The 22,171-nt window shown below is 42.9% G+C and overlaps 2 protein-coding genes across 2 annotated transcripts; both read left to right on the forward strand.

Annotated features, from left to right (window-relative positions):
* Window positions 1-1,121: 1,121 nt before the first annotated feature.
* LOC122940434 (gastrula zinc finger protein XlCGF17.1-like) lies at window positions 1,122-19,463 on the forward strand. The gene is made up of 2 exons (XM_044297110.1): window positions 1,122-1,463; window positions 17,748-19,463. Exons 1-2 carry the CDS (start codon window positions 1,334-1,336, stop codon window positions 18,758-18,760), a joined length of 1,143 nt encoding a protein of 380 aa, XP_044153045.1. The 5' UTR covers window positions 1,122-1,333; the 3' UTR covers window positions 18,761-19,463.
* On the forward strand, window positions 8,647-10,119 carry LOC122940428 (lamina-associated polypeptide 2-like). The gene is made up of 2 exons (XM_044297104.1): window positions 8,647-8,768; window positions 8,857-10,119. The coding sequence occupies exons 1-2, from the start codon at window positions 8,721-8,723 to the stop codon at window positions 10,117-10,119; spliced, it is 1,311 nt and encodes a 436-aa protein (XP_044153039.1). The 5' UTR covers window positions 8,647-8,720.
* Window positions 19,464-22,171: the final 2,708 nt, after the last annotated feature.

Raw genomic sequence — 22,171 nt, forward strand, 5'->3', positions numbered from 1 at the left:
AAAACACACTTGCCATTTTGCTTGTACTGTTTAAATAATCTGTCTGTACCAAACCCCTGACTTTTCATTTATAGGCCTCATAATAAAAGGTCTGAGAAATGGAAGAGTGCAAAACGAAAGACCCCACGCCTCGTCCTCCCAGAGTCAGAATGTATGTAGTACCAGCAGTATCAGTACCTGCCAGGAGTAGTAGTAGTAGCTGGCCACAGTTCTCCCTGGCTCCTAATATTATTGAGGACACGGAGGATGGAATTGTGGACTGGGTGACTCAGCGTTTAGACTGCCATGAGCAGGAGATTCGGGGGAGGAGGGGCACCCCATGCATAGCTGTGTTTGTGGTGGTAGGAGTAGTGGCACCTGTAGCTGCACTGGTGGTGGTAGGGGCAGTGGTAGCAGCAGTGGAACTCAGGGCAAGTATAAAGCAGGTAATCTGGAGGGGGCTAGGAAGCCCATGATGACATATCACAGTTTTCATGGTGGGAGGTTGAGGACTATTAGGCCTCATGCACAAGACCGTTGTTTTTGTCCGCATCCGAGCCCAAGTTTTTGCAGATTGGATGCTGACCCATTCACTTCAATGGGGCCACAAAAGATGCGGACAGCACTCAGTGTGCTGTCCGCATCCGTTTGCTCCGTTCCATGGTTTGCAAAAAAAAAAAATAACTTGCAGCCAATGACTGCCTTTAGTGGTGATGTGTCTCTTGTGGACATCTTACCCCTGAATCCAGTCATTGGCTGCAGCAGAGCAGATGATTATGCCCATTCCTAGGAGGTAAACAAGCCATGGACCGAAAGAACTTTGGCTTACCTGCTTCACATCCCTGGGGCGGCCAGCAAGGGCAACAGGTGCACAAACAATGTAATGTTATATACACACAATGTAATGTTAGGGATGGAATATAAGTAGTGATGAGCGAACTTCTGTTTTAAGTTCGGCGTCTAAAGTTCGGCTTCCGGTTAGCGGAGAATGCCGATATGGATTCCGAATTCCATTGTGGCCCGTGGTAGCGGAATCAATAATCGGCCATTATTGATTCCGCTACCACGGACCACAACGGTATTCGGAATCCATATCGGCATTCTCCGCTAACCGGAAGCCGAACTTTAGACGCCGAACTTAAAACAGAAGTTCGCTCATCACTAAATATAAGGGCTACTCTCCCTGCATTGTAAACTGGTTGGAATAATGAAGCAATCAGATTGGATTTATACAGGAGACCTGCAGATATTTGGGTCAGATAACTCGTGCTGTCCGGTCATTTTTGGTCCTCATTCTAATTACTGATCTTTTCAGGTCGTATAAAACCTTCCACACGACTTCTCCATCCGTCTGATGACTTCTACAATATTTCTTTCACAGCTTGTGAATCCGGGTGAAGATCTGAACAATATTAATCCTACAGAGACCTATGTGAGGGGTGATGAGCAGAGTACAGAGGACATTCCTGCAGATAACCGCCCAGGTGAGTAGTGACCACTAAGTAACGCAGAGAAGACTCACAGATTCTGCTTCTACAAATACAAAAAATAGATATATTGTGCAATGTGGGAATAATGGTATTACAATTATTATTATTATTGATGAGTATATATGAAAGTATAAAGGAACAAACATAAATCTCACATACGGAGAGACTTGTACACAGTAACAATTACTAATAATTACTACTAATAATAAAGTTACTCCCGAGACCATTTGGTAACTAAACCACAAATTCCTATCCCTCTACAGTACAGTGTAGTTACTATACATAACCCTTTTCCAAATTATTATGCAAATTCTGTTTACACAGTAACATCGTTTATAAGGCCGAAAAAAGACATCTGTCCATCCAGTTCGGCCTGTCATCCTGCAAGTTGATCCAGAGGAAGGCAAAAAAAAAACTGAGAGGTAGAAGCCAATTTTCCCCACTTTAGGTGGTGAAAACATTTGTTCCAGACTCCAATCAGGCAATCAGAATAACTCCCTGGATCAACGTCCCCTCTCTAGTAGCTATAGCCTGTAATATTATTACACTCCAGAAATACATCCAGGCCCCTCTCTAGTAGCTATAGCCTGTAATATTATTACACTCCAGAAATACATCCAGGACCCTCCTCAATTCCTTTATTGTACTCACCATCACCACCTCCTCAGGCAGAGAGCTCCATAGTCTCACTGCTCTTACCGTAAAGAATCCTCTTCTATGTTTGTGTACAAACCTTTCCTCCAGATGCAGAGGATGTCCCCTCGTCACAGTCACAGTCCTGGGGATCAATAGATGATGGGAGAGATCTCTGTACTGACCCCTGATATATTTATACATAGTTATTAGATCTCCCCTCAGTCTAAAGTGAAGAACCCTAATTTTGATAATCTTTCAGGGTACTGTAATTCCCTCATTCCTGTAATTACTTTAGTTGCCCTCCTCTGAACCCTCTCCAGCTCTGCTATGTCTGCCTTGTTCACAGGAGCCTGGAACTGTACACAGTACTCCATGTGTGGTCTGACTAGCGATTTGTAAAGTGGTAGGACTATGTTCTCATCACGGGCATCTATGCCCCTTTTGATGCAACCCATTATCTAATTGCCCTTGGCAGCCGCTGCCTGACACTGGTTTTTACTGCTTAGGGTACTTTCACTCTAGCATTTTTCTTTTCTGGCATAGAGTTCCGTCCTAGGGGCTCTATACCGGAAAAGAACTGATCAGGTATATCCCCATGCATTCTGAAAGGAGAGTAATCCATTCAAGATGTCTTCAGTTCAGTCATTTGGACTGATCAGGCAAAAGATAAAACCGCAGTATGCTACGATTTTATCTCCGGCAAAAACAAATGAAGACTTGCCTGAATGCTGGCTCCGGTATTTTTTCCCATAGGAATGTATTAGTGCCGGATCCGGCATTCAAAAAAAAAATCCAGCATTCAAAAAAATAAATGCTGGATCCATTTTGCTGGATGACACCGGAAAGACAGATCCGGGATTTCAATGCTTTTTTTTTTTGACTGATCAGGCATTTTTAACCACCTCCGGACCGCCTAACGCACATGTGCGTTCCGGAGGTGGCAGGCTGGCGCACAGTCACGCATATATGCGTCATCTCGCGAGACGCGAGATTTCCTGTGAACGCGCGCACACAGGCGCGCGCGCTCACAGGAACGGAAGGTAAGCGAGTGGATCTCCAGCCTGCCAGCGGCGATCGCTCGCTGGCAGGCTGGAGATCCGAATTTTTTAACCCCTAACAGGTATATTAGATGCTGTTTTCATAACAGCGTCTAATATACCTCCTACCTGGTCCTCTGGTGGTCCCTTTTTGTTAGGATCGACCACCAGAGGACACAGGCAGCTCAGTAAAGTAGCACCAAGCACCACACTACACTACAACCCCCCCCCCCGTCACTTATTAACCCCTGATCACCCCATATAGACTCCCTGATTACCCCCCTGTCATTGATCACCCCCCTGTTAGGCTCCATTCAGACGTCCGTATGTGTTTTACGGATCCATGGATCGGATCCGCAAAACACATACGGACATCTGAATGGAGCCTTACAGGGGGGTGATCAATGACAGGCGGGTGATCACCCATATACACTCCCTGATCACCCCCTGTCATTGATCACCCCCCTGTCATTGATCACTCCCCTGTAAGGCTCCATTCAGACGTCCGCATGATTTTTACGGATCCATGGATACATGGATCGGATCCGCAAAACACATGCAGACGTCTGAATGGAGCCTTACAGGGGGTGATCAATGACAGGCGGGTGATCACCCATGTACACTCCCTGATCACCCCCCTGTCATTGATAACCCCCCTGTAAGGCTCCATTCAGACGTCCGCATGCGTTTTGTGGATCCGATCCATGTATCCATGGATCCGTAAAAAATCATGCGGATGTCTGAATGGAGCCTTACAGGGGGGGTGATCAGTGACAGGGGGGTGATCACCCTGATTACCCTGATCACCCCCTGTCATTGATAACCCCCCTGTAAGGCTCCATTCAGACGTCCGCATGCGTTCTGTGGATCCGATACATGTATCCATGGATCCGTAAAAAATCATGCGGATGTCTGAATGGAGCCTTACAGGGGGGGGTGATCAGTGACAGGGGGGTGATTACCCTGATCACCCCCTGTCATTGATCACCCCCCTGTCATTGATCACCCCCCCCCCCCCTGGTAAGGCTCCATTCAGACATTTTTTTTGGCACAAGTTAGCGGAAATTTTTTGTTTGTTTTTTCTTACTAAGTCTCATATTCCACTAACTTGTGTCAAAAAATAAAATCTCCCATGATCTCACCGTACCCCTCACGGAATCCAAATGCATAAACATTTTTAGACATTTATATTCCAGACTTCTTCTCACGCTTTAGGGCCCCTAAAAAGCCAGGGCAGTATAAATACCCCACATGTGACCCCATTTCGGAAAGAAGACACCCCAAGGTATTCCGTGAGGGGCATATTGAGTCCATGAAAGATTGAAATTTTTGTCCTAAGTTAGCGGAAAGTGAGACTTTGTGAGAAAAAAACAAAAAAAAAATCAATATCCGCTAACTTATGCAAAAAAAATAAAAAATTCTAGGAACTCGCCATGCCCCTCATTGAATACCTTGGGGTGTCTTCTTTCCAAAGTGGGGTCACATGTGGGGTATTTATACTGCCCTGGCTTTTTAGGGGCCCGAAAGTGTTAGAAGAAGTCTGGGATCCAAATGTCTAAAAATGCCCTCCTAAAAGGAATTTGGGCCCCTTTGCGCATCTAGGCTGCAAAAAAGTGTCACACATGTGGTATCGCCGTACTCAGGAGAAGTTGGGGAATGTGTTTTGGGGTGTCATTTTACATATACCCATGCTGGGTGAGAGAAATATCTTGGTCAAAAGACAACTTTTCCCATTTTTTTATACAAAGTTGGCATTTGACCAAGACATTTTTCTCACCCAGCATGGGTATATGTAAAATGACACCCCAAAACACATTCCCCAACTTCTCCTGAGTACGGCGATACCAGATGTGTCACACTTTTTTGCAGCCTAGGTGGGCAAAGGGGCACATATTCCAAAGTGCACCTTTTGGATTTCACCGGTCATTTTTTACACATTTTGATTGCAAAGTTCTTCTCACACATTTGGGCCCCTAAATTGCCAGGGCAGTATAACTACCCCACAAGTGACCCCATTTTGGAAAGAATACACCCCAAGGTATTCCGTGAGGGGCATGGCAAGTTTTTAGAATTTTTTATTTTTTGTCGCAAGTTAGTGGAATATGAAAAATAAAATCATCATCATTTTCCGCTAACTTGTGACAAAAAATAAAAAGTTCTATGAACTCACTATGCCCCTCAGCGAATACCTTAGGGTGTCTACTTTCCGAAATTGGGGTCATTTGTGGGGTTTTTCTACTGTTTGGGCATTGTAGAACCTCAGGAAACATGACAGGTGCTCAGAAAGTCAGAGCTGTTTCAAAAAGCGGAAATTCACATTTTTGTACCATAGTTTGTAAATGCTATAACTTTTACCCAAACCATTTTTTTTTTGCCCAAACATTTTTTTTTTATCAAAGACATGTAGAACAATAAATTTGACGAAAAATGTATATATGGATGTCGGTTTTTTTGCAAAATTTTACAGCTGAAAGTGAAAAATGTCATTTTTTTGCAAAAAAATCGTTACATTTTGATTAATAACAAAAAAAGTAAAAATGTCAGCAGCAATAAAATACCACCAAATGAAAGCTCTATTAGTGAGAAGAAAAGGAGGTAAAATTCATTTGGGTGGTAAGTTGCATGACCGAGCGATAAACGGTGAAAGGAGTGTAGTGCCGAAGTGTAAAAAGTGCTCTGGTCATGAAGGGGGTTTCACCTAGCGGGGCTGAAGTGGTTAAGACTGATCAGGATCCTGAACAGTCTTAGGCTACTTTCACACTAGCGTTCGATCGGGTTCGTCTGCATTATATTTGCAAAAAAGTGTGAAATTAGCCTGAGCGGATCCGTCCAGACTTTTACATTGAAAGTCAATGGGGGACGGATCCGTTTGAAGATTGAGCCATATTGTGGCATCTTCAAATGGATCCGTCCCCATTGACTTACATTGTAAGTCTGGACGGATCCGCACGGCCAGGCGGACACCCGAACGCTGCAGGCAGCGTTCAGGTGTCCGCCTGCTGAGCGGAGCGGAGGCTGAACGCCGCCAGACTGATGCAGTCTGAGCGGATCCGCATCCATTCAGACTGCATCAGGGCTGGACGGAAGCGTTCGGGTCCGCTCGTGAGCCCCTTCAAACGGAGCTCACGAGCGGACAGCCGAACGCTAGTGTGAAAGTAGCCTAACTAATGCCATCAGTTGGCATACATTTTGCCGGATCACTTTGTCGCAAGTGTGAAAGTAGCCTAAGTTTGCTGTTCACTAAAATTCCTAGGTCCTTTTCCATGTCAGTGTTACCGAGTGTTTTACCATTTAGTATGTACTGGTGACTTGCATTATTCCTTCCCATGTGCATAACCTTACATTTATCAGTGTTTAACCTCATCTGCCCAAGCCTCTAATTTATCCAGATCCCTCTGTAGTAGTATACTGTCCTCTTCCTTGTTAATTACTTTACACAGTTTAGTGTCATCTGCAAAAATTGATACTTTACTGTGCAAGCCTTCTACAAGATCATTAATACATATATTGAAGAGAATAGGGCCCAATACTGACCCCTGAGGTACTCCACTAGTGACAGTGGCCCAATCTGAGTGTGTACCATTAATAATCACCCTCTGTTTTCTATCACTGAGCCAGTTACTTACCCACATACAGACATTTTCTCCCAGTCCGAGCATTCTCATTTTATATATCAACCTTTTATGTGGTACAGTTTCAAATGCTTTGGAGAAGTCCAGATATACGACATCCATTGATTCGCCGCTGTCAAGTCTAGAACTTACCTCCTCATAGAAACTGATTAAATAAGTTTGATATGACCGATCCCTCATGAAGCCATGCTGATGTGGCATTATTTGCTTATTTTCATTGAGATCCTCCAAGATAGCAACAACCTCATTATGATTTTTCCCGCCTTGTCTATCTCGTTTAGTAGTAGATTTTCTGTGGACTCTGGTATATTAGGTGGCTTATAATAAACTCCTATTAGTAATTTATTATTGTTTTTTCCTCCATGTATTTCTACCCACAGTGACTCCACATGTTCCTGTCCCTCACATTTATCTTCTCGGACTGTGGGCTTTAGACAGGACTTTACATACAGTCAGACCCCTCCCCCTCTCCGGTTTTGGCTATCCTTTCTAAACAGACTGTAACCCTGTACATGAAATGCCCAGTCATAGCTATCATCCAGCCATGTCTGAGTTATTCCCACTATGTCATAGTCCTCCTCACACATCACTAATTCCAGTTCACCAGTTTTATTAGTCAGGCTTCTGGCATTAGTATACATACATTTGAGAGGTTTATGTATATTTTTTACCCTACACCTTTCCTTCTGAGCTGTTCTACTCCCTCCTTCCATTCCTTCCCCAGTTCTATTACCTTGCCCCCGGTCTCTATCTGCACTATCTTCCCGTCCTATAACGTAATTATCTCCCCCCGCAGTCCCTAGTTTAAACACTCTTCCAACCTTCTAACTATCTTCTACCCCAAAACAGCTGCCCCTTCCCCATTGAGGTGCAGCCCATCCCTACGATAGAGCCTGTAGCCAACAGAGAAGTCGGCCCAGTTCTCCAGGAACCAAAACCACTCCTACACCAGTTTTTGAGCCACTTGTTAACCTCCCTGTCACAAAGATTAAATATTTTGTTTTTCAGTTTAGCTCATGGATGGCATGGTGTCTCAAGGCTCATTTGATCACTGAAAACAATCTCAGACACCTGTGATAATTAGATTGGCAGGTGAGCCTAATTTAAGGAAAAACTACTAAAGGAGGGTGTTCCACATTATTAAGCAGAGCACCATTTTCAAGCAATATGGGGAATAGAATTTATTCTTAGTTGCCACCGAAAAAATGTAATAACAAGCGATCAAAAAGCGCCATTTACTCCAAAATAATACCAATAAAAAATACAAGTCGTCCCACAAAAATCAAACTTTCACACAACTCCATGGAAAAAAAAAAAAAAAGTTATGGGTCTTGGGAAGTGGCAATGCAAAAACTTGTTTTTCCCTTTCATCCTCCATGACGGCATACCATGAGAGATGACCCGCCTCCAACCAGGTAGGGACAGGAAGTATAAGTTTGACTCTCCTCCGGCTCCTCCTCAGTGTCTTCCTGTCCCTCCAGGTAGGAGATGGGTTTTCTCTTATGGTCGCCGACCATGAAGAAAGAAGTAGAAGAAGGAAAGATGCCATGTGAGGAGGCAGCAGGGTCCGGTCCCCATTGGGGAAGCCGGGCTCTGGAAGACCTGTCTCTTACCTGCTGCTGGTGCGGGCAGACAGGTCCATGTGGGGCCGGACACTCAGGGAGTCCCTCCGGTCGGTGCGATACTCCACACTGCGATCCGGCATGGCCGGCGCTCACAGTGTCGTCACCGGAAGTGGACGCGCGTCATGCGTTCCACGAAGCGTTCCACAGCTCACTTCCGGATTGGGGCCTGAGAGCACTTCCGGGCGGTGGAGCGCATGCCGGCGGCGGCGGGAAAATTCAAAAAACGCACAGGATTATGGCGGAAGTCGTCCTCTGATCTGAGGTCTGGAGGTAAAAACTATTTAAAGAGGGGGAACAGTGACTTTTGATTCCCTAAAAAAGATGCTGGACCCAGGTGAAATTATGGAGAACACTCAGGGATCCGTACTAGTGAGTAATTTACCAGGACAAGGGTAAAAGGCAGTATATTCTGTTAGATTAACCCTTATGTATTTTCTTTCTTTCTGTATGTGTGCAGAGCGAGAAAGAGAGTGCTCAGAAAGCAAAATCTAGTCAGAGGGCAAAAAAGTGCAGTCTCTGTTCTATTAAACTTTCTGATTCTTCTGATAGGAAAGTGTGTAAAAAATGCACTGACAACATTTCTAAGGATTTAGTTCCGTCCCTAAAAGAAGAACTTAAAAACACAATTAGGGAAGAAATCAGGGCTGCTATGTCAGATACCTCATTAATTCCTTCCTGCTCCAAACAAGCGCAGGGACCAGCGACTAAAGCATCTGATTCAGAATTTGAGGAGGACTCAGAGTCAGGTGAACTCGGGTCTGAAGATTCTGGTTCAGATTCCGAATTTAAAAACTATCTTTTTTCATCGGAAGATACCAGAGAATTAATTAAGGCAGTTAGAGCCACTATGGATCTTTCTGATGAAAAAATCTGTAGATCAGTCCATGACGAGATGTTCAGTGGTTTTGAACAGAGATCTAACCGAGGTTTTCCGGTGCATAAAAACATGCACGATCTGATTAAAAGAGAATGGAGGTCCCCGGATAGGAAACTATTCATTCCTAGGACAATAAGGCGACGTCTCCCCTTTTCTAGCGAAGACGAAGCCTTGTTAACCACCTGCCCTAAGATAGATGTTTCTCTGTCTAAATTAGTGAAGGGTCCTAACGCCTTACCATTTGAAGACATGGGGTCATTAAGGGACCCCATGGATAAAAAGACAGATCAGACTCTTAAAAAAACATGGGAAGCTTGTGCTGCCCTGTTCAAACCAAACCTAGCGGCAACCTCAGTATCCAGATCATTAAAAAAATGGCTCACACAGTTAGAATCCCTATTGAAAGGCGGTAGTACATACGGTGATCTTAAAGATTCCTTTCCGCTCCTAATCAAAGCGGTGGATTTCCTATCTGATGCCACTGCGGAATCTGTCAGGATAGCTGCTAAGGCATCTGGGTTAGCGGTCGTGGCAAGAAGGTCCCTCTGGTTAAAATCCTGGTCAGGTGAGGTCAGTTCAAAATTAAAATTATGTACCTTACCTTTTCATGGTAATCTATTGTTTGGGGAGGATTTAGAGTCCATCCTAGAAAAGGCTTCCGATTCTAAGAAGACTTTTCCCAGAGATTCCGGGAAGAGGAAATTTCCCTTTCGGAGAGTTAAAAAAGGGACCCCCTTTCAAGCAAAGAAAACTAACAGGGACTCAGGCTGGTCAAGGGGAAGAAACCAGAAGAGTAGAGGGTACCTGTTTTCTTCAAAGAATACGGAACCGTCAAAGCAATGACGCCAGTGCTCAGGTAGGAGGGAGACTAAGTTGTTTTTTAGACTACTGGGAAAAAATTACAACAAACCCTTGGGTCTTAAATACGATCTCGGAAGGCTACAAAATAGTTTTCCGTCTTCCTCCTCCCTCAAATATTTTCAGGGTAACTCCTATTCAAAAGACAACTGTTCTCCAAACAAATCTGGAGGAAGGGATTCGGAAGCTTCTGGCTCAAAGGGCCATAATTCCGGTTCCCTATTCTCAAAAAGGTCAGGGATATTATTCAACCGTTTTTCTAGTAAAAAAACCAGACGGGAAATTTCGGTTAATAATAAACCTAAAAAACTTAAACAGATTCATACAGTACAACAAATTCAAAATGGAGACAATAAGATCAACCGTGAATCTGCTGAAAAAGGGGGACTTTTTAGCCTCCCTAGACTTAAGAGACGCATACTACCACATTCCGGTATGCAAACAGTCCCAAAAGTTCCTGCGGATAGCGGTTTATTTGGGGAAAGTTCTGTTCCATTTTCAATTCCAGGTATTACCTTTTGGGATAACATCGGCCCCCAGGGTCTTCACAAAGGTGATGCTGGAACTAGTGGCCCACCTGAGAAGGAGGAATATCTTGATTATTCCGTATTTAGACGACCTACTGATAGTAGGCGAGTCAAAACAGTCACTAGAGAACAATCTCTTTGTGACCTGCCAGACGCTGTATCTGGCGGGATGGCTAATAAATTGGGAAAAATCAAAGCCAATCCCGTCCCAGGAAATAGTTTTCCTGGGTCTCTCCCTGGACACCACTCGTCAAAAAACGTCTCTTACAGAACAAAAAGTCTCTGGAGTGGTAGAAAAGGTCTCACGGTTTCAGAGTCATCCATCCTGTTCGATACGAGAAGCCATGAGACTACAAGGGACCCTGACTTCTTGCATCCCTGCAGTAAAGTGGGCTCAGTTCCACTCTCGAATTCTACAGCAGTGGACGCTGGCCTGCTGGGACAGAAGCCAGAGCTCTCTGGAACAGACAGTTCTGGTTCCTGTTTCGGTGAATCAGAGTCTTCAGTGGTGGAAGCAAGTAAGCCACCTACGCCAGGGAATTCCGTGGAATACGGAGGAGCAGGTTTTCATCACTACAGATGCAAGTCCTTGGGGGTGGGGAGCGCATTACTCTCATCACTATTTCCAGGGGGCCTGGGTAAACCACCAGAAAACTTGGTCCTCAAACCAAAAAGAATTGATGGCAGTCTGGGAGGCCATAAAAGTGGCGAGTCAAGACATAGAGGGAAAGGATGTCCAAATAAGATCAGACAACACCACAGTGGTAGCGTATTTAAACCATCAAGGCGGAACAAGAAGCCTATGTCTGAGTCAAATAACAGAAAAGATTTTTTCCTGGGCAGAAGGAAATATAAGATCCCTTTCAGCGGTCCATTTAAAAGGAAGCTTAAATGTGAAAGCAGACTTCCTAAGCAGGGTCAAGATATATCAAACAGAGTGGAGTCTGAAGGAAGAAGTTTTTCTCCAAATAACCCAAAAGTGGGGAGTTCCCCAAATAGACCTCTTTGCTTCAGCCACAAACGCAAAAGTAGACCGTTTCTTCTCCCTCAATCCAAGAGACAAAAGCGAAGGCATAGATGCCTTTTCAATAAAATGGAGGTTCCATCTAGCTTATGCCTTCCCCCCCCTACAACTAATGTCTCGGGTGATAAAGAAGATAAGGCAAGACAAAGCCCATGTTATTTTGATAGCTCCCTTATGGCCCAAAAAATCATGGTTTCCTCTTTTGAAGGTCATGTCAATCCAAAGTCCATGGATCCTTCCTTGGGATCAGGATTTGTTGTCGCAGGGTCCCCTTCTCCATCCCGAGGTGGAAAAGCTACATTTGGCAGCTTGGAACCTGAAAGGTTGATCTTAAAAGCTAAAGGCTTGACAGATCCCGTCATCAATACTATGTCGGCCAGTAGAAAGGAGACAACCTCTAAGATCTATAATAAGGTTTGGAGAACCTTTAATACATGGTGTGTAAAAGAAAAAGTATCCCCTGAAAAATTTTCGGTCCTTTCAATTCTAGGTTTCTTACAGTCTGGGCTGGAGAAAGGTCTTCGTCCCAATACTTTGAGGGTTCACGTATCAGCCCTTAGTGCAGTTTTTGATGAAAAAATTGCAAATCATTCTTGGGTTGTCAGATTCCTTAAAGGGGCAGATAGACTGAGACCTTCATTGAAAGCTATGACTCCACCATGGGATCTTAATTTAGTTCTATCAGGTTTAACAGAAAGCCCCTTTGAACCTTTATCATCTGTCTCTATAAAATATATAACACTTAAAACCCTGTTCTTAGTAGCAATTACATCAGCCCGCAGGGTTAGTGAAATCCAGGCCCTGAAAATTAATGAACCTTTCTGTGTTATCTCTGCAGATAGAATTACGTTTAAGTTAGACAACTCCTTCCTTCCCAAAGTTGTGTCTAATTTTCACAGGCAAGAAGAGATATTGGTTCCCTCGTTTTGCGACGACCCGAAAACAGAAGGGGAGGAGAGGTTTCATAAATTGGACGTGCGGAGAGCAGTGCTTATATATTTAGAGGCCACGAAGGTTTTCAGAAAGACGGATTCCTTGTTTGTTCAGTTTCTTGGCTTAAACAAAGGGCAGAGAGCAACAAAAAATACCATTTCAAGATGGATTAAGACGGCGATCTCAGATTCGTATAAAGCGCTAGGGAAATCACCTCCTGAAGCCTTTACAGCTCATTCTACGAGATCGGTTTCGGCCTCTTGGGCAGAGAGGGCAAACGCTTCATTAGAGCAAATTTGTAGGGCAGCCACCTGGTCTAGCCCTAATACTTTTATTAAACATTATAGAATCAATGTTAAGGCAGGTCAGGATCTAGCCTTTGGGAGGAAAAGTCCTTCAAGCTATAATCCCCCCCTAAAATTGTTAATATGTTATATCTCATGGTATGCCGTCATGGAGGATGAAAGGGAAAAACCAAATTACGTACCGGTAATTCCCTTTTCATGAATCCTCCATGACGGCATAGGGGTTTCCCACCCTAAAAAAAAAAAAAAAAAAAGGGATATATGTAAATGTAGACGTTCATAAGATTATGATAGGCCTACACATAGGTGATGGTGTGTGTGATGGTGTGCAAAAAAAAAAAAAAAAAAAAAGATTCGAAAGAACACTCTCTAGGCTGTCGATCCAGAAAGACACTGAGGAGGAGCCGGAGGAGAGTCAAACTTATACTTCCTGTCCCTACCTGGTTGGAGGCGGGTCATCTCTCATGGTATGCCGTCATGGAGGATTCATGAAAAGGGAATTACCGGTACGTAATTTGGTTTTTCTTTTCGTTTTATTGCAAAAAGGTAGTAAAACATAAAAAAAAAACTATATGTATTTGGTATCACTGTAATCGTACTGACCCAGAGAATAAAGATATGTTATTTATACAGAAAAATTAAAGCCGTGAAATTTTGAATGTAAAAACGCAGTGGCAGTATTGCTGTTTTTCCCATCTCCATCCTAGAAAGATTTAATAAAAGTTAATCAGAGAGTTATGTGTACCCCAAGATGGCACCATTAAAAACTACAAAAAAAAACAAAACAAAAAAAAGCCCTTATAAAGCTAAATAGACGGAAAAATAGTATAAAGTAAACTAATAAAAGTTATAGCTCTTGGAACGCGACAATGAAAAAAGGAAAAAAAACGCTTGGTCATTAAGGCCAAAAAACAGGCTGGTCACTAAGGGGTTAATGATTGTCTGAGGAATGTTCTGCCATGCTGAATGCATTTAGGGAAGCAAATCATCAAGATCTGCTGTTTATATCTAAAGATGCATTTACACCAACAGATTATCTGACAGATTTTATGACCAGTCATTGGTCAGATGGCCGTTGGTATCTGGTGGGACCTTCCATCGCCCTTTTGTATCAGTATAAATGGTGTCAGTGTGCAGTATAATAAATCTTCTACATTAAACACCAAGTAATACTGGATCACATATTATTTAACATTCCCTAATTGACTCTTCTGATTGATTCATCAGAATTACACCTGAAACTAATTTCAAGAAATGGTTCATCTGTAGTGATAGAAATTTCATTATCATTGGATGGTGTTTATATCTGAATCGCAGGCACTTAATATTAATCCACAAATAAAAGGAAGATTTTATGGAGCGCGCCTTCCAGTTTGTTTACTTGAGAGTGACAGGACTGTGCTTCCTACTGTCCATTCTACTCTCCTCCCTCCGAGTCCAGCTTCTGTATCTGTCATCCATTATAGCCCAGGTCTCATTGCCCAGCCTGCACTCTCCCCAGCAGCAGGTGTGATACAGTGATGTCATTGTACCTGCTGGGCTGAGAGGGAGAGCGCACAGACCTGAGATAATCCCCCGGCCTGTGCGCTCTCCTCAGCTCAGCAGGAGAGATGACGTCATCACATCACGTCTGCCGCTGGGAAGAGCATCATGTGCTCGTTATTACTTTATTAATTTTATTCAGTGTATAATCAGTATAAGGAGCTTCACTACTGGGGCACTAAGGGACAGTACAACTGTAGAAGGAGACACAAAGGGGGCATAAATACAGTGTGGGGGCACTAAGCGGGCATAACTACTGTGTGGGGCCACTAAGGGGAAGCATTATTGTAAGGGGTATAACTACTGTGTGGGGGCACTAAGGGGGCATAATTACTGTTTGGAGACATCAAGGGGGCATTCTCCTGAGGGCACTAAATGGGATTCTACTGTGAAACTGACTGTTAGGGGAGATAACTATGGTGGCGGGGGTCTTTCCTCTCCTCCTTCTCCCGTCATGACTGCCATGACTGATATGCGGGATTTCTTTGTACTACTCTCCAGCCCTTTTGCAACTTGTTCTAAAATTTCCAATGTTAATGATTTCCATTCTGGGCGACAGGTTACAAGAGCTTTGTTCAGATCTGGCCTAAGGCCATCTACAAATGACCGTGCTAGGAGTCTTAGGTGCACAGGTTCATTTGGACTGAATCCCATATCTTTATAGTTTTGTTTAACTCTTTGTACAAACTTTTCTACTGACTCTGCTTTATCCTGCACCATGTCTTGCAGGGTTGTGGACTGCTCTGCTAGTCTGTCTTTCGCCCACTTATATAATTGCTGAATGAAATCACGGCCAGATTCTGAATCACGAGTGTCATAATTTGCTCCAGGGAGTTCTGGTTGGCGTATGTGATCCATTATAAGTGAAGAAAATTCACCAGTTTTATTTTGTACAATACTTTGCAAGTCTGACCAAGTACACCCGTAGGTTTGATATACTTGTGCCAATTTTCTGTAAAAGGGCATAGGGTGAGTATCTGGGTCAGGCATGAGGTTCACTATGGTGAACAACTGCTGGGGGGTAAAGGACACATACTTAGGTGGCCCGACTGGGCGAGTGTTCAAGTATATTTCCCTTAAGGCTTCAAGATTTCCTTGTCCTATGTTATGGATCTCTCTTTGCAGCTCTGTAATTTGGTTTTGAAAAGACTCATTCATTGCTCTTGCTGCACCCTGCTGGCTACTTAGGGTAATATCAGAAAATTGTCCAAGGTGCGGTGGGGGGCTGCGATATCCTGGGGTTTGTGCTGCAGTACCAGGTGCATAGTCCACTGTCTGCTGTGAGTCTTCCCCTGCATCTTCCTTTTGTTTCTCCCCATCCTCATCTTCCTGATCTACAGCACCACTACCTCCTACCATTATATGAGCTGGAGCTATGGGCTGACTGGGTAGCATGTAGGTGCCGTCAGGATTTACAAGTGGGTATATAGTAGTGACCTGTGGCATGACAGAAAGAGCAGGGTTTGGGGAGATTACAAGTCCAGCCTTGGGCGTTGGCTGAGGACAAGATGGCGTCATTGCTGGGACTGGTGAGACGTGCTGGGGGGCTAAAAGAGCATGATTATGTGGGCGTGGAGCACCACAGGCTAAGCACGTATCACGGGGGGCAGGGTTCTGCTGACCACAATGTGTACAAGTCCAACTTCCCCTTTTTCTTTCAGCTGCGCCATTGTTATAGGGCGGTGGCTGTTCCTGTACTAAGGCTGGGCCAGGCCGATAGTAATGGAGTCCTGATTTTTCATCAAACATTGCTTCTCCTTTTGTCTGTTCAAATTCTTTGCTACAGTCCAGCCATACCCTAACGGTATCTATCAACTTATCATCATTCAATTTGCCTCTCTTCTCAGTCAACAATGTCTGCCATATAGCAGAACACAATACACCTCCTTTTGCAATACCATAACTCTTTTCTAACTTGCTTAATCCTTTAACATAACCTTTTCCTCTCCGGTCTGCCACGTACTGTTCAGGTGAACAATAGCCCTTCGGGACACTATTTCGGTTACCCATTTTTTTCAAAACACCACGTTCTGGAGCCTTCAACACGTTCTGGAGCCTTCACTTACTGTCTCTGATAGTTGGATTAGCACAGACACTGACAAACAAACACCTTGAGCTTGAGATTAACACACCACTGGGTTATCAGCAAGCCGTCTCCTTCCCTTCTACTATTTCTTGGGGTCACACACCAGGGTTACCCCTCAATGTAGGCACTTTAGGAGACTTCTATTGTTCTGTCAGTCTATGCCTCTCCTTTCTCCCAGAGAAACCAACCATACACAAAAATAATAAAACACAATACATCAAGCTTATCAATACAATGGGGTTCTTACTTTCATGCCCCTGAGGATGCCTCACTGTCGGTGCACCCCTCCCTAGAACAAATATGGATAGACTAAGCCAAGGGACACAGAATAGGTAAGATGAATATATTTTCTCACCTCTTATTACGGGCTGCGCAGTCCCGGTGTCCGTTGGCTTCTCTCTGGATCCAGTCTCTGGGGGTACGCCAGCAGGAGGTCCAATCCTCAGGCCCCACGTCGTTTGGCGCCAACTGATATGGCTCTGATTCTGAATCTGACTCCAATAGCCAGGAAAGAGTTGATGTATTGCTCCGAATGGTATAAAATGATTGGCATACGTACGCCTTGAGAGAGAGATCACACACAGACTGTCACAGAGAAGTCAGTCAATGCTAGATGTCCTGTTTATTAATCAGATTACATGATTTCTTATAGCAGAAAAAGAGGAACTTTATGACTCGGCTAATTTGATGATCTAATTGTCACATTACTAAGTCCCATGACAACGTATCACATTATCACTCCATATTTTAGCAAATGTCAGCACTATGTCAGCAATTTCAATATCATAAAGTGATTAGTAAGGGATTATTAAGGGAGCTGGCTGCTACTTCAGGGGCCATTTTGTTAAGCAAACTGTTAGATATAATACAAGCAAGTATACATTTGATACTAGATATATGATTCCACAACAGGGGGAACTAATGGGTCATTCAATGCCTCTTGTCCAGTGCTAGGAAATGTTTTATTCATATGTATTTAAAATTATTGACTGGGTGGAGGTTGCAGGGCCTAGTTATGCCCCTCGGTCTACTAGTAGATCGTGATCTTTTTTTCCACCACTGTTTTAGTCAGTTAATTCTTGTATTTTGTGCCATACCTTTCTGTGGATTTTTTTATACTGAAATCTAATAAAATGTCAATAGAATTATTTTGGTATATTATTCATCAATAATGAAATGTATTTTGTTCTTGGCAGATGACTGTACCAGGAACTTAGAAAAACATCTGGTATCTTCAGATGATCGTGGTATTATACAAGATAGATATGAAGAGCATGCCAATATCCAAGATATACCCACATCCAATCACAGCCACAATGCATCATTTGATTCTTTTAAACTGGTCCAATCTTCTGATTCATCACAGAGTGTAACACAGAATAAAAGTCACAGAAGAGGTGCTAAACATCAAATAGCTCACGGAACACAGAAGCCAGTTTCATGTTCAGAATGTGGAAAATGTTTTAGATTTAAATCAGAATTAGTGAGACATCAGAGAACTCACACAGGGGAGAAGCTATTTTCATGCTCAGAATGTGGGAAATGTTTTAACAGTAAATCAGATATTGTTATACATCAGAGAACTCACACAGGAGAGAAGCCATATCCATGTTCAGAATGTGGAAAATGTTTTAAGAAGAAATCAGCTCTTGTTATACATCAGAGAGTTCACACAGGGGAGAAGCCATTTTCATGTTCAGAATGTGGGAAATGTTTTAAGGATAAATCAGGTCTCGTTACACATCAGAGAATTCACACCGGGGAGAAGCCATTTTCATGCTCAGAATGTGGGAAATGTTTTAAGTATAAACAAGGTCTTGTTACACATCAGAGAATTCACACAGGAGAGAGTCCATATCCATGTTCAGAATGTGGTCAATTTTTTAACAGTAAATCACATATTGTTATACATCAGAGAACTCACACAGGAGAGAAACCATTTTCATGCTCAGAATGTAGTAAATGTTTTAAGCATAAATCAAATCTTGTTGTACATCAAAGAGTTCACACAGGGGAGAAACCATTTTCATGTTCAGAATGTGGGAAATGTTTTAAACAGCAATCAGCTCTTATTACACATCAGAGAAATCACACAGGGGAGAAGCCATTTTCATGCTCAGAATGTGGGAAATGTTTTAAGCATAAATCAAATCTTGTTTCACATAAAAAAACTCACAGAAATAAGCCATCTCCATTATTAGCCCTTTAGTGCCCTCCCTTATGTGTTTTTATGGTAGTCAGTGTCACTAACTGGCTTTATGCCATCAGATACTCCTTTTTACAGGGATATAAAACAAAACCTTGCTTTGAGTTACCAGAGGTGGCTGATGGCTTGGAGTGATTGGGACCACTGTGAAGCTCCCCAAACATGTATTGTCTCCTGTATTGAATAAAACCGGTCATCAAAGGACAGATCCAGTTAAAAGTGAAAGTTTATACAGTAAATATATATATATATATATATATCCCCTCTAAACAAAAATGTTTGGTCAGAGGGAAAAAAACAAAAACTATAGGACCTGATATAAAAAGATAGCTATCTACATATTCCAGCCCCGGTCTGTTCTACCTTTTATAAGTATTTGTAAAATTAAAAACGTCAGATATGAGCTTGTCAGTAAACCGTAAGCTCTTACTGGGTTTCATCAGTGATGTGCAAGTTCTCCCAACAAGTGACCCAGGTGAGGATTGCCTCATTACATAGAAGCCATTACTCGTCCTCCTGAAGGAATATCATCTTAATCTGTACACCCTGACCAAAATGTACCTGTAGATAAACCCAACAAGTGGGGTCCCCGCCACCCCTGTATTTGTAGAAGTCATGTGGTTCACTCATCTGACATGAATTTACCAGTGGGGGAATCCTTGGTTATTTTCTTCCTTGTATGTCCCACCAGCTCTGGATTGTTTAAGTTTTATAACTGAAGACTTGATGTAAAATATTTTAATTGAATATATCGAATTTTTGATAATTTTGTTTCCTATGATTATTTTCATTCCTATTATCATCTCCGTATCACCATATAATATGTTTTATTTGGAGGATCTCTAATATTCAGGCTGTTCCATCGGCGCAGTTACAGTATTGTTTGGGTGTTTAATCGGATGTCTTACACCTGACAATACTTCTACAAGTAATGACGATACCTCGGATGGAGGGGGGGGGGAGGGTTTGCCAGTGATCCTTTACTGTTTCTATGGATGGTTTTGGACGTTGCCCTTTAATATATTCTGTCTGTGATTGTTTGTTTGTGCACATAGTGGTTTCTACCTTGCCAGGCAGGGCCGTTATGGTGCACAAGCATCACTTGTCACATTTGGATGCCCCAGATACAGTGATGTGTGAATGTCCCATAGGCCAAAATATATTTTAAAGTATGAAAATATATAATAAAATACTAGTGAGAATAAAATAGAAAATCTGCATATGTAAAGAAAAAGGAGCTTGAGTTTGAATTATGGTAAAAAAAAAAAAAAAAAAATCTGAAAAACATACTAATAAAAAGCCCCATGCGTCATGTAAAAAAAAAAACCTTACAAAAATTAGTTAGGCAGCACAATAAATAAAAATGAAAGGGGTTGTCCCGAGTCAGAGCTGAATCCAGGCATATCCCTTTTTCACCCAGGCAGCCCCTCTAAGATGAGCATCAGAGCAGTTAATGTTTAGTTTTTTTGCTTGCATTTTTACACTGCTAGGCGCGGAGGCTTCTCAGTTGTTTTATAGGCTAGGGCAGCGCTAAAGCCTACCCATTAGTGCTGGTGACATCACCTGCAAAGCTGCTAGGCAGAAGCCTCCGCCTAGTGGAAACCCCCTAATGTCACCGGATCTGCAGAAAAACCCTTTGTCCTGCGCGATAAATGTCGGATGCTCCCCTCAGAGGGGCCACCTGGATGAAGAAGGGGATATGTCTGTTCAGCTCTGAACCCAGACAACCCCTTTAAGATTGGTCCAGTAAACCACCACATGCTCTAAATAAATGCGCATGTCATAAAAGGGGTTTTCTCAATGGCCTATTATCAGGATAGGCCATAACTATCAGATTGGATGAGATTGAGGGGTCTGATACCTGGCACTGCAGTAGCGCTGCAACTCTGTGTTCCCAAGACTCAGTTGAAGTGTTACCATGTGTTGCTGCTCTCCAGAAGGGATAGTAAGATGCACCCCAATGGGAATTAAGTCCAGAGAGTCAGGGTCTGCAGTAAACCAGTGTGCTTCTATACTAGTGAAATTCAGGTGCAAGAAAATACAGGCAAGGAATAGGGCTCCAGTCTCCTCCCTGACAGAAGGGTTTGAGGGTTTGCTGAGGAAAGACCTAAACTAGTTGTCCATCTCTCTCTCTCTCTCTCTCTCTCTCTCAGAAGGCTGGTACCCTGGCTAAAGACTGGAGTCCCAGGGTCTGTGGCTGTAGCTGGCCAGCTAAGACCTGTCCTAGGTTGCTAATATAGCTTATATGTTTATGCCAATAACCTTAATAACGTTCCTATGTTTGTGTATTAAAGACAAAAGCAGAGTTATTTATAGTGACTTCATGTTTGGATGTGATATAACTGTTATATATATTGTGTTCACAGAAGCAGAAAAGATAATATGCCCTTAAGATTTAATATATAATGTAAGGTAAGCTCAATGACACAGCAGAAACAACAGAAAACATAAAGTTAAACTGTTGTTGCTAGGCAGGAGTCTTAACCAATCCTAGCTAGCCTCACACGGCCCAGGAGTTCTGACCAATCACAGCCAGCCTCACACACAGCCTGTGTGGGAAATTCCCATAGCAGGAGCTGCTAGAAATCATTATTCACCAGAGAGAGAAGCTGAACAGACATTCACTCCACTAAGAGCTGTGTTTTATGGAAGCAGAGAGGCCAAAATAGGTATTTAAAACAGTTATATAATGTTCCTACTGTTAATATAGTGATTAGAACTGTATACTGAACCAGTTATGTGTGTTTACTTAGTTCCACCAATTGCAAACTACAATTCACAATTCAAATTCCATATTGCAATCCAAATTGCATACAACCATATTAGATCATACTCAACCAATCTACAGATAGTTACTGCATAAGGCAAATTGCGGCCAAATTCAGCAAGTAAAACTATTGGTTAACCTCAGATATACCTCTCAGGGAGATATGTTGAATGACAAGATTGAACAGTTGAACCACCATCTTATGCATACTGCCATTTTGTGATATATTTTCAACACGTGTTCTGTACATGGACGTGTTCTGTACATGGATCTGCTGCGGAGGTGGCAGTGTTATATATCAAGAAAAGTTGAAGTTCATAAAGAAGTTATTTTAAGCATTTGGTGTGCTCTTTAAACCTACTGTTTCCATAGAATGGCGCTAGAGTAATTGCAGACTAATAGACAGTCTGGTTAGACTAAAAGTCAGAGATACCAAAATTCTTCTAATGTCACAGCGCAAAAGGCACTTCATAGTCCTGCGCCTGCCACAGTGGCAGAGTATCCCGTCTCAGCGTCTTCTAGTCACTCATGCAGTCTGGCAGAGTATCCCTCTCCAAGCACCGTTCCCTAACTGCAGAACACTAGGGGCTCTGATTGCCGTCCTTATATACCAGTTTCTAGAATAACTAGAACCTTCTAGTGGGAGG

Source organism: Bufo gargarizans, chromosome 6, assembly GCF_014858855.1.
Source record: "Bufo gargarizans isolate SCDJY-AF-19 chromosome 6, ASM1485885v1, whole genome shotgun sequence".
In the NCBI taxonomy this organism is placed as follows: Eukaryota; Metazoa; Chordata; class Amphibia; order Anura; family Bufonidae; genus Bufo; species Bufo gargarizans.